General features: G+C 55.2%; 1 protein-coding gene across 18 annotated transcripts in view; it reads left to right on the forward strand.

Annotated features, from left to right (window-relative positions):
* ATP6V1C2 (ATPase H+ transporting V1 subunit C2) overlaps window positions 1-15,908 on the forward strand; it is a 77,207-nt gene that overhangs the window by 47,006 nt on the left and 14,293 nt on the right. For 13 of the 18 annotated variants that reach the window (XR_013441593.1, XR_013441585.1, XR_013441584.1 and 10 more), the window contains 3 exons: window positions 3,776-3,861; window positions 4,745-4,792; window positions 12,118-12,212. Coding sequence is in view for 6 of the 18 variants with exons in the window: in XM_078055971.1 (XP_077912097.1) it covers window positions 3,776-3,861; window positions 4,745-4,792; window positions 12,118-12,212 (229 nt within the window). In the remaining 12 variants the exon portion in view is untranslated. The remainder of the gene's footprint in view (window positions 1-3,775; window positions 3,862-4,744; window positions 4,793-12,117; window positions 12,213-15,908) is intronic. The other 5 variants (XR_013441591.1, XM_036097565.2, XM_036097568.2 and 2 more) reach the window with 2 other exon arrangements.

Below are 15,908 nucleotides of genomic sequence, written 5' to 3' on the forward strand. Positions count from 1 at the left end.
ATGTTGGTGGGGGTGGATGCCGGCTCTGCGTATTTGGAGAGTTGCTTGGCCTGTTTGTTAAAATTACCAATGTTTATACCTTGTATTCCACTAGTTACTCTTTAACAGCTCATTCTGCCTACACAAGTGGGCAAAATACGGGTATCGTTGCAACATCCTATCACAGGGGAAACAACCCACGTGTCCACGAGTAGGGAAATATTTACGATACAGCCACTGAGCAAAATACCATGCGATAGATCCCAGGAACCGGGGAGCTGTGTTCACGGAAGTGTGTTCACAGTGAACCATGGAGTCAGAAAAGTCAAACGTCACGTAGTCTCTTAGGTTCCTTCTGATGGGAAAAACACTCTGATTCGGTAAGATCACAGTTGGCTGAGGACTGTTGTTAGTCATCACAGCTAAGTCCAGGCCCCTTTTGTTCTGTGCAGTAAGGGAGTCTCCCCGCAGTTAAACTTCATCAGACCCTGTTATTCTGAGATGTTCCGCGGTGGTGAACACGCCTGAGGGCACGCGTGCGGCCATCTTGTTACGGTTAAAAGCTCCATACGGCCTAGAATCGCCTAGAATTGGGAGCAGCAAGAAGTCGTTAACAAAACGATGAGTGAGTTCTGTTCTGCAGTTGACTGAGGAAGCAAGCATGTGTGGCATTTAGGTGCCGGGGAGTGCCAGAATTCATTTATTCGCTCAACAAACATTTCTTGAGCTGTGCATCGGGCATTGGGGTAGGGGTGAGAGTTACTACTACCTTTAGGTAAACAGTTACTCAAAGTGCCACAGGATATGGAGGTGGCGACCTGATGCACCACCAGAGCAATGATAAAGAGGAACTGTTGACGGCATTAGAATAGAAGCTTCCCGAGAGCAGGGATTTTGTTTAGTTCACAGCACAATGAACAGTGCTGGGTACCCAGTTGCTTAACATACTGAATTTGCTGAATGAATGAGCGAACACATGAATAAATGAATTGAGCGAGTCAGGGTCTTAACAGCTAACAGAAGACACACAGAATTTGAGGAGAGTCTGTTTATAAAGGGACGAGCAGTCGCGTGTGGGCTGTAGGTGACCCCCAAGGGATGGTGTACAAACCCAGGCAGATGGAGAGGCATTGTCACACCCCCAGGCTGGAGGAGAAGAGCGGAGAGAGGTTCTGGGAACTGAGAGGGAACCAGACTCATGGTTCCCACCCTCCCCGGTCTCCTGCCGAATCTCTCCATGAGCCAGAGGCGAGACCCAGATGCGGCCCACCAGGCTGCCTAGGGCACATCTGATGTTGCCACGAACTCCAGGCTCCTGGAACAGCACAGGCTTCCATCGAACTCCACAGATAACCCGTGAGAAGAGCAGTACCATCCCCATTTGACAGCTGAGGAAACAGAATGAGATTAGTTGGGTAGCTAATTAGTAGGGTAATTATAATTTGTTATAATTAGTGCGGTACAAAGCTAGTGTTCTAGGAAATGCCAACACATTTGTAGAGATTTAAGTCCAGGATGGGTCTCAGTGACTGCAGACAGCAGCGTGGCCGAGTGGCTGAGAGCCTCGGAGTCCTCAGATGGACCGGGTGGGTGAACAGGGTCAACTTACTTCTCTGGGCCTCATCTGTAAAATGGGATAATACTCGCCTTCAAGAATGTTTGTGAGGGTTAAATGAGGTAATGATTAGAGAGATTTGGTACCTGGTAGACTCCACTAAAGTGGTAGGTGTTAATCAAAAGAAAATCTCAGCTCACATAAGCTATGGACATGTTAAGGCTTTGGAAATATTCCAGAATGCAAAGTGTGTGTTTTCTCTTGGGCAGAGGAGTATGGTTTTCATTTTTTGGGTATTTTTCAAATTTTAACCATGAATACATATTACTCTGATGGGAAAACAAGTTCCTTCCTCTCTCCCTCCCTCTGTCCCTCTCTCTGCTTCCTCCCTCCCTCCTGCCTCTCTTGCCTTCCTCCTCTCATCATTCTCTCCCTTCCAACCCTCCCTCCCCCTCCCTCTTTCCCTCCCTCCCCCTCCCTCTTTCCCTCCCTCCCTCCCTCTCTTCCTCTCTCTCTCCCTCCCTCTCTTCCTTGAATCTGGGACCTTTCAGTGCCTTTCTGCCTCAGTTTCCTGTGTTGGTCCCCAGCCCCCTGGCCTCATGCTCTGAGTAGCCAGCATGGCTAGTCCCTGCAACAGCAGAAGGCCATGTTCCCCATCTGGAATTCAGTGACCTGATCCAGGCTCCCTGCAAAGCTGCCTCCCTCCTGGGGGTGGGGGCAGGTGGAGAGGTGGCCTAAGGCAAGGATTTGGATCTTGAGAGCTTTCCGACTTTGGTCCTAGTTTGGCATGTTTTCCAAAGGACTTCTCAGTGCTCAGCCTCCAGGAGCAGACACTCTGCTGCTAGACCCTCGGAGTCTGATTAGTTATATTAATATTTATAATAATCCTGCAAAATGGGTATAATCTGCATCTTACAGAGAAGAGAACTGAGGCACAGAGAGGTTAAACAAATTTGACCAAAATCATACATTTGGGGGCGCCTGGCTGGCTCAGTGGGAAAAGCGTGTGACTCTTGATCTTGGGGCTGTCAGTGTGAGCCCCACCTTGGGTATAGAGATTATTTTTTAAAAAAAGAAAAAAGGTGGGACACCTGGGTGGCTCAGTTGGTTAAGTGTCTGCCTTTGGCTCAGGTCATGATCCCAGGGTCTTGGGATCGAGTCCTGCATCAGGCTCCCTGCTCAGTGGGGAGCCTGCTTCTCCCTCTGCCTGCCGCTCCCTCTGCTTATGCTCTCTCTCTCTGACAAATAAATAAATAAAATCTTAAAAAAAGAAAAGAAAAGAAAAAAAGGAAAAAAAGCTGCAGGGGCGCCTCTTTGGCTCTGGTGGTAGAACATGCCACTCTTGATCTTAGGGTGGTGAGTTCAAGTCCCAGGTTGGGTGTGGAGCCCAGTTAAAATTTAAAAACAAAATAAACAAAAAAATGATACATTTGGTAATTGGTAGAGCCATGTGAATTTGAGTCCTTCTGCCTTGGAATCCTGCCCTTCCCTTTCTTTTCTCATACTTTTGTTTTTGGGTTTTTTGGGAGGGGGGGACGCTTTTCTTTTATTCTTTTTCGGATCTTCACATGTCACATTAGTTTCAGGTGTACGACATAGTGATTTGACAGCTCGGTATATTCTGCCGGCTCACCATCCTTTCTCGTACTTTCTGAAGCCCTTGGAGACTTACAGGTTCTGATTTTCTAACGATAAAAGCATACTGAATTACATTCCGCATTACGTCAGTACTGAATTATCATTATGGATTATCATTGAAAATACATAAGGTGGGAAGAACATTTCCACGTAGGTCCAGCCGTGCTGTCCGTATAAATCTGTATCTTGGTTCTTTTCCACGTAACATGGTAATATGTGCCTTGTTCCACGGTATTAGGAATTCTTTGTAGACCTTTCCAATGCGTGCGCAACAATCCCTCAGTCAGACCTCCCATTTGCTTCCAACAATCCCCTATTGTTGAACCTTCCTGTGGCTTCCTGTGTGTTGCTGTCAGCAAGTGCTGCGAAGAACATCTTCTTATTCAGAAGGGTTTTTCTTCACCCTATTTCCTTAAGATAGTTTCTCAGAAGTGGAAATACTGGTTCAAGGGCTCTGCACATAGGAAGTCTCTGCCTACATATTGCCAAAGAGTCCCCAGAGGGTGGCGCCCATTCCTTCCCCCACCGCCCCCGGGGGGGAAGTGTCAAGAGGATTCGGAGGGCACATTCCCAGTCTAACGGCCTTGTGTTCTTTCCCCAAAGCCTCATAAAGAAGATGGCCCAGAGCGTGGTAGAAGTCATGGAAGACGCCAAGGGGAAGGTTCCGGAGAACCTCCTGGCCAACGGAGGTAGGTCACTGGCGTGTTCTTACCCAGGCCTCTCTCAGCCGGTTCTAGCACATCGCTCGCCCTGTCGAGGGTGCAGGGACCCAGCCCCGTGGAGCATCTAGATGGACACGTTGGGCAGAGCCGTACACCCCGTTTTGAGCTCGGCAGGACTGCTGGCTTGAAGACTTGCCCCTTGGCCTGTGGATGGTCCTGGCTGTGGCATTTCTAGAACATCTGGCATTTTTTACCCCGTAGAAACCTGCAGGGAGAATGGGGTCAGTAGGGTCTCGGGGTTGTTTGATCTGCCCACCTTCTCTATCAGCTTGCGTTCTATCCTGCATGGAAAATTCCACCCGTCCCCACCCCCACCCAGCCCAACCCATTTCTCCCTCTCCCCAGATGAGGCTGGAAAATGCCTTCAGGGGCCGGGAAAAGCCTCAAAACTTAAGTCTTTAAGTTGTGCCCAGTAAATACACAGTTAAGACTGAACATGCTCTGGGTCATGTGTTCGCATTTGGAATTTCTGTCTCTCCTGTGCTGTAGGAGAGACCCCAGATTCCAGAGACATTCGGGCCCATTAATTGTGTACGTACAATCTGAGTGCGCTGAAAATGTGCAAGACACAAGCTTGGTGACTTCGGAGACTTTAGAATTAGGCATTTGAACTCCGCAGAAGTCAACGGAACGTGTGACTATGTACGAACACTGAAAGTGGGAGTGTAAATTCTGTATCTAACATGGCTCATTTGTTACGTATCGATTCATAGTTTTTCCCTCTTGGGAACCATAAAAGGCTTTTTTATTTGCTTGTTTAAATTGACGAATGGAAATGCTCCTGCTCCCACATCTGAACTTGGCTTCGTGTGTTCATGCAATATAATAACTCCCCCTTATTACATTGCAGGTTTGAAGGAAAAAATGAAATATTTAAAGAGTAGGTCATACGTTTGCCGTGAGTGTGCTTGGTGTGACGCCTGCATGTCCCTGGGAAGGTGGACTCTCAGTCTGGTCCTCGGGGTGTGGTGGTGATCGGGTCATGGTGGATTTCTCGAGTAACAACCTGGCACCTGGGTCACGATAGCCATATGACCTATCATCACCTTTATTCCTTTTCCCTCTTTCTCGTGTCTGCCCTGCTTCGCCCCCACCCCCCAGCCCTGCATGCTTCCAGGAATGGGGTGATCCTCTGGCTCTGGAGTTCAAGGTGGACTTTCTGTATCTTTTGGCTTGTGGTCTGCTCCTTGGCTTTGATGTCTGTCCTCAGTGCCCACTCTCCCGAGTCTGGCTGTTTTGTGGACCCTGGCAGCTTATATGTCAGGCTTAGCTTTGTGTGGCCCTGCTGGGGTCCACTCAACACAAGGGCTCTTCTCTCATGAGCCTTGCGGGGGGAGGGGAGTGGGGGGCGTGGAGCGGGGAGCGTCCCTATACCTCAATAGGCCATTCCTGGCTAAAAGGAACCATTTGCTTTGGGTTTGCTCCAACCTGCTCCAACCTGCTCAAAGCAGCAAATCCTTTTAGGACAAACAATTAAGGCCAGCAAATCCTTTCAGGAGGAACACAGATCTTTACAGATTGGAACTTAGCAAAAATACTTTTCCAAATGCAATCTGTTGGTGACACTGAAGTCTCTTGCTGGTGCTAATAAAAAATTATTTTTGTTGAATTGATCAGCTGATCTTACTTCCCAGCAGGTAACTTGTAGAGTCCTAGACTGAGGAGCTGACTTAAGGTAGAGAACTACTTTTCTACATAAAAACCTGGTCTTTAAGGCACGAGGATTTGAGCTCAGAGTAAAATAGCGATCAAGATGCTTGCTTCTACTCAAAATTCACGTTACTTAAAACTAGATGTTACCACTCATCGTCTCCATCCCCAGTGCATTATTAGCCCGCTGCCTCTCATCTCAGGGAGGAGGAAAGTCAGCTTTATTTGTTTATGTAATATGCTTCATTATCTCCAGGCCCCTTGAGAATCGGGTGGGTCCCCATGACTTCCTAGACAAGACGAGAGCTTCCAAGCCTTGTTCTGTAACCAGCCCTGTGCAGACAGAGGTCAAGGGCTTGTGGCCGATAACTCTTGACATTCACAGTGTGTGTTAGCATAATAAAGGCTCTGAGAAGTACTGCAGTCCTGAGACCTGGTCAGACTGACTTTGGCTCAGGCTTTCCTGATATGATTTCTATTGGGAAATCTTTTTCTTATTCTTCTGCAGAGCACCCACGGAACTAGCGAACTAGCGATTGACAGAATTAACTGGAGGGCTCAGGGCTGCCCCCACTAGGCGGGGTTTAATCCATCTCCCCCGGGGCAATGCCATGGGGACAAGCCAGCCGCAGCCGCAACCGCCTTGGAGCAGCCAGACCCGGTCCTGGACCTTGGCCGGTCACCTCTCTGGGTCCTGGTTTTCTCCCCCGTCAGTGGACTTCATCCTTTACAGGCTCTTCGCCTTTCTTAGGCACCTTTTGTTTTGGCTTGTTCTTTGCCCCCAACTGAGTTTTGATTCTGGAAGGAAGGCTGTAGATGCTTTGGTGCTGGGCAAACACACCACTGTCTGGAGCAGGCCCTAGAACAGGCACCGAAGTCCTAAGCACCTGGAGAGTCGTCTGGCTGACCGGGAGATGGTCACGGGTCCCTCATCCTGCTCCCTGCCAGGAAGGCCTTGCTGTGGTTCTCAGATGAGGTCACTGTTACTCAAGAGCTGCCGCCTGTTGATTGCATGTTTTGATTCTGAGTGAGCCTGCCTGGGTCGTGGTCTGACCTCACGGGCCATCCGTCCAAGCCTCGGATTGCTCCCTTGGAGGCCAGGCTTCTCTGACTTCAGCCGGGGGCGGGGAGGGGAGGCCTGTTCTTTCCCGGGTAGGCAGAGAGAAGGCTGCAGGGCTGGAAGGACAGCAAGGCCCAAGGGGCGGCTTGCTGCTTTCTAAGATGGAGGACCGTCCTCAGACCATGTTGTCACCGAAGGTGATGGGTGCCGACAGGGCAGAGGGTCAGGGTCTGGAGCTGGTGCTCCTGACGTGCCAGGGGAGGCACGGGAGGAGGGGGTCACAGTCGCACACCAGAGATCTCAAGGGGCTTCTGTGCTGGGTGCCAGGCACGCAGAGGTGCTTGCTGTCCAAGAGCTCCTGGCCAGGGGGACAGCCCCGCGGTCCCGCACGTGCTGTGATGTGAGAGGGGCCTGGGGGGCCCCCCCGAGGAGATGGGCAGAGTCTGGCAGGAATCACAGGAGCCCCTCTAGAGGAAAGGGCCAACTCATCTTCTCTGCTCTGAATGCCACAAGGACCTTAGCGTCTGTGACAATGCATGGGGACGAGTCATTGTGCAGTGTGTCTCTTCTAAGCCACCCACGTTGTGCAAGTTAGTACGTCCCTGGAGTCATGAGGGAGATTCTTACATGGGACGCTTGCTCTGTGCTGGGCACTGTGACAGCTCTGGGGACACAGAAACAGCCATCTGCCCTCGGGGAGCCTGGGAGCGCAGAGAGAATCGGGGGGATCAGGCAGCGTCAGGAGAGTCCGGGAACAGGTGAGCGTCAAGGCAGCAGTGGGATGGACAGTCGGCAGGCGTTCGGGAGGTGGCCCTTGTCCTGATGTTCAAGGACAAAAGCAGCAGAGAGAGAGAGAGAGTGGGGGTGGGAGGCGGCTTGGCTTGGGGGTGGTGTGCCCACAGGGTGCTGGAAGTGGCAGGGCAGGGAGGAGACGGGGCACAGATCCCAGAGCGTCTCCCGCCCAGCATCTCCTGCCTGGGGCCGGCCGGGGGGCTGGCGATGGCTCCAGCCTGGCCCACTGGGTCGGGGGGCTCCCTGAGTGGGATCAGTTGCCACGGGAGGAGTCCTTCTCCACCTTCCGGTTCTGCCTCGGGCTGTACCCCCACCCCCCATTATCCAGACATTCGTTCTGCTCCTCCCTGGTCTGTACATTTTTGTACAAAGTCTTCCCCTGCAGGGGGTGGCAATACAAAAATCTATATTAATACCCAATTTATACCCAAATCTGTATTAGCTCGAGGTGCCATAACAAAACACCAGCCTAGGGGGCTGTCACAACAGACATTGATCTCCCACAGTTCTGCAGGCTGGAAGTCCAAGATCAAGGTGCCCGCAGCCTGGTTCCTTCACTTTGTCCTCACAAGGGCCTGGCCTTGGAGGAGCACATGAGGAGGGGGAGAGCGAGTGAGCGAGCTTCCTGGCGTCTCTCCTTAATAAGGACGCTCATCCTAGCGGATCAGCTCCCTCCCCTTGGCGCCTCTTGTCAGTTCCAGCCCCATTGGAGCCTGAGGGACACCTAAGTGCGAGTGAGCCAGGCGTATCAGCACGTGGTTCTTGTGCGGAGATGGACCACCGTGCACGCCGCGGGGTAGCCGTGACCAGCCGTGGGGGGGCAGGGAAGAAGCGTGGTGCTCCATTGTTCCACGGTCACCGTCAACTCCTATAGTGGACGTTAGCAAGGTGACTGGCGCATGCTGGTCCCATCTCTAAAGTGGAGATGATGATAGTACTTAATAAGGTTGAAAGGTAAGTAAAGTGCACTAATTCTCGGGTCCTGGCCAAGGTGAACAATGAGTGTCACCTACCCGAATGGCTGTAAGGCCTTCCCACTTCCGTGCACGCCCCTCTGCCAGAAGGCCGCTTACCTCCACCGAGCCCCATTTCACTTCCGTCTGTGTCCTGGGGACTCATCTACCCTCGTGTCGGGCCCCAGCTTCCCCGGAGCTGAGCTCATCTCCTCTCCCCTCTGCCCTGTCCCGTCCTGCTGCCCTCGCGGCTGCCCAACTTAGTGAGTGTCCCCTCCCTCTACCCTCTCACCCGACCTGGAAATCCAGGTGTGCCCTGGGCCTCCTTCGTGGGCAGTTGTCCTGTTGAGCCTGCCCGCCCTCTTCTGCTTCCAGAGCTTAGGCCCCTCTGAGCTGCTCCTGCTCTCACACAGTCCCCCTGCCAGCTTCTCCCCGGCAAAGCCCCCACTGGCCCCAGGGAAGTCTCAGTGCATGAACGTCCTTGGCTGGCTACACAGCCCCCGGAGGCTTGGTGTCCTAACCTGCTTGGTGACCTCTCCGGCCCTGCTATTGGACTTGGAGCGATGTGTGGCCAATTACTGGCAGATAATGGGGGGGGGATAGGTGCCTCCAGTGTCCTCACCCCAGGAGAAAGTGTGGACACGGCCCTCCGTGACCCTGCCCCGGCCCTCCTGTTCCATTGGGTTGTCCCAGAGATTCCTGGGCCCCCAGGCAGGATGTCCTCCAGGCAGCTCGCACCCAGCACCCTTCCCCTCCGGCCGTGTGGCAAACTCCTGTCACCTCCAGCCCCTGCATGAAGCCCTCCTTGCCCTCCCTGGGAGTCAGGCGCCGGCTCTCCCACCCTTCACACCCTGCCACGCTCCCGTTGCCATTTTCCGTGGTGTGAGGTTTGCCTGGTTGTCTCCCTAGGAGACTGAGCGCCATGAAGTCCAGGCGGTGTGGTCTCTCCCCCCACCAACGGTAGCAAGCTGGTGCTCAGTGGGTGTGGTCTCTCCCCCCCAATGGTAGCAAGCTGGCGCTCAGTGGGTGTGGTCTCCCCCCAATGGTAGCAAGCTGGTGCTCAGTGGGTGTGGTCTCTCCCCCCAATGGTAGCAAGCTGGCGCTCAGTGGGTGTGGTCTCCCCCCAATGGTAGCAAGCTGGTGCTCAGTGGGTGTGGTCTCTCCCCCCAATGGTAGCAAGCTGGCGCTCAGTGGGTGTGGTCTCCCCCCAATGGTAGCAAGCTGGTGCTCAGTGGGTGTGGTCTCTCCCCCCAATGGTAGCAAGCTGGCGCTCAGTGGGTGTGGTCTCCCCCCAATGGTAGCAAGCTGGCGCTCAGTGGGTGTGGTCTCCCCCCAATGGTAGCAAGCTGGCGCTCAGTGGGTGTGGTCTCCCCCCAATGGTAGCAAGCTGGTGCTCAGTGGGTGTGGTCTCTCCCCCCAATGGTAGCAAGCTGGCGCTCAGTGGGTGTGGTCTCCCCCCCAATGGTAGCAAGCTGGTGCTCAGTGGGTGTGGTCTCTCCCCCCAATGGTAGCAAGCTGGCGCTCAGTGGGTGTGGTCTCCCCCCAATGGTAGCAAGTTGGTGCTCAGTGGGTGTGGTCTCTCCCCCCAATGGTAGCAAGCTGGTGCTCAGTGGGTGTGGTCTCCCCCCCATGGTAGCAAGCTGGTGCTCAGTGGGTGTGGTCTCTCCCCCCAATGGTAGCAAGCTGGTGCTCAGTGGGTGTGGTCTCCCCCCCCAATGGTAGCAAGCTGGTGCTGGTGGGTGTGGTCTCCCCCCCCAATGGTAGCAAGCTGGTGCTCAGTGGGTGTGGTCTCCCCCCAATGGTAGCAAGCTGGTGCTCAGTGGGTGTGGTCTCTCCCCCCAATGGTAGCAAGCTGGTGCTCAGTGGGTGTGGTCTCCCCCCCAATGGTAGCAAGCTGGTGCTCAGTGGGTGTGGTCTCCCCCCCCATGGTAGCAAGCTGGTGCTCAGTGGGTGTGGTCTCCCCCCCAATGGTAGCAAGCTGGCGCTCAGTGGGTGTGGTCTCTCCCCCAATGGTAGCAAGCTGGTGCTGGTGGGTGTGGTCTCTCCCCCCCATGGTAGCAAGCTGGTGCTCAGTGGGTGTGGTCTCCCCCCAATGGTAGCAAGCTGGTGCTCAGTGGGTGTGGTCTCCCCCCCATGGTAGCAAGCTGGAGCTCAGTGGGTGTGGTCTCCCCCCCCCCCGCAATGGTAGCAAGCTGGTGCTCAGTGGGTGTGGTCTCCCCCCAATGGTAGCAAGCTGGTGCTGGTGGGTGTGGTCTCCCCCCCCAATGGTAGCAAGCTGGCGCTCAGTGGGTGTGGTCTCTCCCCCCCCCACGGTAGCAAGCTGGTGCTCAGTGGAGGTTCCTGACCGTTGAGTGAGCAACCCCCCAAGTGCCCTTTATCTGCACAAGGGACGTACTGGGCAGGGCACGCGTGCACATGTGGTGTGAGAAGCCAGTGGGGGCAGGCTGGTCTTGCTCGGGTTCAAGGGTTTCTGGGGGCCACCCCAGCATCGCATACACTGACCCAACTCAGTACAGGGAGTGAGGGGCAGGTGTAAGCAGCAGTTGGCTCCAGGGGGCGCTCTCTAAATGTGCACAGAGCTGATCTGAAGGGTGCGCACTTGAGCTGAGTTATCCTGGTCCTGGCTCGGCCCAGGTTCCCTTGTGTGGGGCTTGTCGGACCTCAACTCCAGAGCTCCATCCTCTGCCCGCGGCTGATTAGGGAACCAGAAACACCCCAAGGGCGCTGGGTTTAGGTTTGCTTTTGGAGAAAGTAAGGGGGAAAGGGAAATTTCTGAGAAAACCCTGATTTGGTCTCCTCACTATAGACTCTTACATAAAGGACAGACACTGAAAAATGCACCTCCTCACCAGGCAGTAAAAACCACAGTCATAGACTCTAGTTAATTTTGCCAAGTTTTGCCACCGCCGCCTTCTCATTCTCCTCCTCCTCCTCCTCCTCCTTCCCCTCCTCCTTCCCCTCCTCCTCCTCCTCCTTCCCCTCCTTCTTAAAAGATGTATTTATTTGAGAGAGAGAGAGCACGAGCGGGGAAGGGCAGAGGGATAATCTCAATCAGACTCCCCTCTGAGCACAGAGCCCGACGGGGACCCGTTCCCGGGACCCCGAGATCATGACCCACACAGAAATCAGGAGGATGCTCGGCCAACTGAGCCACGCAGGCGCCCCTAAAATGCCTTCTTTAAAACAAACCATCTGCGTTGTAATGGCCTCTACCCAGTGCTTGGGTGAGGAAGGTGGAGAAACGGCTCTTCCTGTGAGCAGGTGGCACCATTACTAGCCCCGTGGTCTTCGGGGGTCGGCCTGAGGCGCTCTGGCGTGTCTTTTGAGGTACCTCAAAACAGACCAATAGCCCAATGGGAGTGTGGCCAACACAACCAGAAAAGGGAGGTATTAACCGGGCCCTCAGACTATCTCCCGATTTTGCTTCTACCCCGTGGGAAAGTAGGATCCCCCAAAGGCAGATCTCGGGGGGCAGCCGTCTGAGAGCATTTGGGGCACAGGTGTGCTCTGGTCACCGTGGCCCTGTGGCTGGTGGCGGGTTTTTCGGAGGGGCTTTGGGTGCTGCTGACGGTCCTGACCGAAGGCCAGCCAGCTGGCTCAGTACCCCACTCCCGGGGGGCGTGTGTGCTCTTCCGGGGCCCTGACTCTCTCCTCCCTTTTCTCTGATTGCTTCCTCGGTTTCAGTGGGGATGCTTGGCTCGGGGTTTGGCAGCCTTGGTCTCACAAGATGGGGAGAGTCCCACTCATTTGTTGAAATGTTTCTTCCAGTTGACTTACCATCCTTTGTGACCCACTTTGAATGGGACATGGCGAAATACCCCGCGAAGCAGCCGCTGGTGAGCGTGGTGGACACGCTAGCGAAGGTGAGGAGGGCCTTCTCTCGGGGGACAGATAAACTTCGGTGACCAGGGCGATCTGACCACCTGAGGGAGATCTACATGGCCTTGGGGCCCTGGCAGTGGTGCCAAGAGGGACCTTCTGGGAGGCCACAGTCAGGGGGCTAGGTGGGGTCCTAGCTCTGCCGAGTGACCCTGGGTGGAGTCCCCCTCCCATCTGCTTCCTGCCAGCCCTGACCAGGCCCGGTGCCTTTTTGAGGTGTGGCCTTCCATGCCCTGGGCAAGGCCAGAGACTTTGGGGTTTCAAGGCGGGCACCTGCTCTCCCTCCATACCCCTTCTGGCCCTGTTGCCTGCCCGGCGGCATCCACAGACACTCCCCTGACATGCCTGGCCCAGACCCTGGTGCCCCTTCCGTGGGTTCCCTCCAGCTCGCTACTTTTTGAAAGGTGCTGAGGGAGCAGCTCAGCCCCATCCTGACCTACTAACAAGAGCCTCATACCCCCCCACCACAACCCAGAGTGATTGTCTACTTGACAAGAACTATCTGCTTCTGTGGAGAGTCTAGCTTCGGAGCCCTAACTCCTGGGAGGCGTTTCTGGAAGGCATCACCAGGGGTCCTGCCCCTGCTTTGAGGAGCCTGTGACAATAGTGAGGCCGGTAAGGGGCACCTTGTGGCATGGTCGGTTGAGCCTCCGACTCTTGGTTTTGGCTCAGGTCATGATCTCGGGTTGTGGGATTGAGCCCCATGTCAGGCTCTGCGCTCAGTGGGGAGTCTGCTTGGGACTCTCTTTCTCTCCGCATCCCCCTCTAAAAATAAATGAATAAATTAAAAAAAAAAAAAACAGGCCAGTAAGCACTGCACCCCACAATTCTACCATCTTGGTAAGCGATGGCCTCCAGCTTTCACTTCGTAAATAAAAGCACCGTGGCTCGAGTCTCTGGGGACGTTGTGGGGGTCTCGTGGCCTTGTTGACTCCTGTGTGTCTCGCTGAGGGTGAGCTCTGATGGTTGGTGACTGCCTGTCCCCCTCCCTCTGCCATACACTGAGCCCCTCATGTCTCCTCCTGGCCCGGGTGGCTGGGGGAGAGAGTCTCAGCCAGGCCAGGAACGAAGCCTTCCTGTTGTCTCCTCAGACCACAGAGCCACCCAGGTGTGTCTGGGCGGGTCAGGTGCAGGAGATGGGCCACTGGGACCCATCCGAGTGCAGCCCTGTGCACTCCCCATAGCAGGCTGGTGCCTGGCCCGTGTCTCTGGGAACTCAGGTGGGGCCAGAAGGCTCCGGAATCTGGGTGCAGCTTCTCGGGCACTGCTTACGCCACAGAGGTCCCAGCCCCTCCTGGGACAATTGGGCAGTGATTCTGGAAAGCCCTCTGAGGAGGGGCTGCCCGGGGCTCCTGTGGCAGGCGTGGCTTCCGGGAGGTTCTCTGGGCCTCTACCACCAACCTAGAGGTGCACCCTGCGTTGCCGAGGCCGGGCTGAGCCAGGCAGGCGGTCAGGCCATGCTCTGAGTCCACTTGGGACTGTGCTCACTGGCGGGGCTGTCCCAGGGATGCCGGCTAGCGATGAGGACCCCGGGACATGTCGGGGGGTCAACCGAGAGGGGAGCAGAGCAGTTGGAGAGGACAGCACTTGGCTTCTCTCTAGTCTAGGCACCCAGAGAGTGACTTCGGCAGGAAAGCAGGGAGGGGGAGGAGGGCACCGGTGTTGATAGCACTCCCCGTGTGTCCAGAACCACGCAGGGCTCTCCTTCCGTGTCACCCCTGTGAGGGAGGACCCCCTTCCTCTGACCTCAGATGAGGAAGCTGGCTGAGAGGTTAAGTGGCTTGCTCCGGGACTTGGGATGGGAATGCAGGTCTTGGTTGGGCTGTGTGTGTGTGTGTGTGTGTGTGTGTGTGTGTGTGTGTGAGAGAGAGAGAGAGAGAGAGAGAGAGACAGACAGACAGACAGACAAGGCTTCCCAAGGAAGCCCGGGGCCAGCTCCACTGCAGGGAACCAGCTCTTTGAGGCTCTGAGTATTGGCCCCCGGAGGTTGTCCTGGCACCAGGACCCCGTGTGTGATGCCCACAGCCCTGGTTCAGGTCTGTTCCTCCAATGGGAGGTCCTTCACGGGGAGAGCCTTGGGGACACAAAAGTCGCTGTGTTGCTGGGCATCGAGTAGCACTTGCTGGATGTCCAAGCAGGTCTCCCAGCCTGGGAGGAGCCTTGTGCTGATGTGGTCAGGGCCAGGCCCTGGCCCCCAGACCCTCCCGACCGCTGGGAACTCAGCCCACCCCCGGCCCTTAAAGAAGAGGCTCAAGGGTGGGGAGGGCTTCGCCCCCTCCCAGCCCTGCATTGTGGCAGCATGACCTGTCACCTGGTCAGGGACCCAGCCCACCGCGGTGTCAGTCTCCACAGGCCTGGTCCTGCTGCAGGTTCGAAAAGGCCCCCAGACCTCATGGGTGTGACACAGCGCAGGGTTTATTCTTCAGCACGCACACGTGCAGCCGAGGGTGGGGGTTCCATGCCGACCCCCTCGGGGCGCTGGCGGCTGGTGTCTCCACCACTGGAAACATCTCTGGGTTCTGCAGGTGGGTCCGGGAGGCTCTCGGGGCTTCTGCCAGCCAGCCCCACACCTCGGAGCCTGGCTGAACGCACGTCCTCAGCACTGCCCGTGCCGGCCACCCTCCCGGGGTCACAGACACAGGGGCGGGTGGGGGGACCTGGCCCCCTGGAGGAGCTCCGGCTGGGGCAGGTGGGCCTCACCTTGCTGAACAGCCTGCTCTGCAGATTCTGGGAGCTCTCCGTAATTCGTGGGCTTGAGCTCAGAGAGGGCCAGACCTGACGCCAGCTCACAGGCAGGCTGAGTGCGAACTGGTTCCAGAGCCCTGGTTCCTCTCGCCATCCACTGGTTTCCAAACACCCCTCCGCGGGTTTTCATTGGCTTGTGGTGAAACCAGAAAAGGAAGGAAGATGTAGGATTTTTTTGTTTGATTTTTTTCCTTTAAAAAATAATTGTGTGTGTATGTGTGTGTATGTGTGTGTGTATAATATTAATTTTAAAAATCAAGACAGTGGATTGTACCTGAGTCGGTTTCTTGGTTATGATCGCGGACTGTTGTTATGTAAGATGGGTACATGGGGTCTCTGTGTCCTATTTTTAAAAATATTTTATTTTTTCATTTTTTTAAGTAATCTCTACACCAAACGTGGGGCTTGAACCCACGACCCCAAGATCAAGAGCCGCATGCCCCACCGACCGAGCCAGTGGGGTGTCCCCCTGTGTCCTCTTTCTGTAATTTCCCATGAAATCTGTCATTGTTTCAAAGGAAAAGATTTTAAAAAATTGTAAAAAAAAATATATAAATCTTATTTTAAAAATCAGACATATCCAAGATAGGAGGATAAAAACGTGAGAGGCTTCCCATGACAAGACCCCTCCCTTTCCTCCCCCGCTAAAGGTGACCGACGTGTTAACCGTTGAAAGTGGATCCTCCCGTCTCTATACGAACGAAATCTGTGTATTTCAGGTCAGGATCGTCCGGTCCCTCAGGCCGCCTCCTTGTTGTCACGTGCTGCTGCTGGTATCCGCGTCGGCAGCGTTTGTTGGCGTGGAGCGGGGGTCCCACGGGGGCGACTGCGCGCCACCAGGGAGCTGGCCCAGCACGTGGGGCTCTGGGTTGGGAGGAGGGGTGCGGCCCCTCAGGAGCTGCGGGGGTCGGCCCTGCGCCCCGCTGCGTGCGGGA

This window comes from Halichoerus grypus, chromosome 10 (genome assembly GCF_964656455.1).
Source record: "Halichoerus grypus chromosome 10, mHalGry1.hap1.1, whole genome shotgun sequence".
Taxonomy (NCBI): Eukaryota; Metazoa; Chordata; class Mammalia; order Carnivora; family Phocidae; genus Halichoerus; species Halichoerus grypus.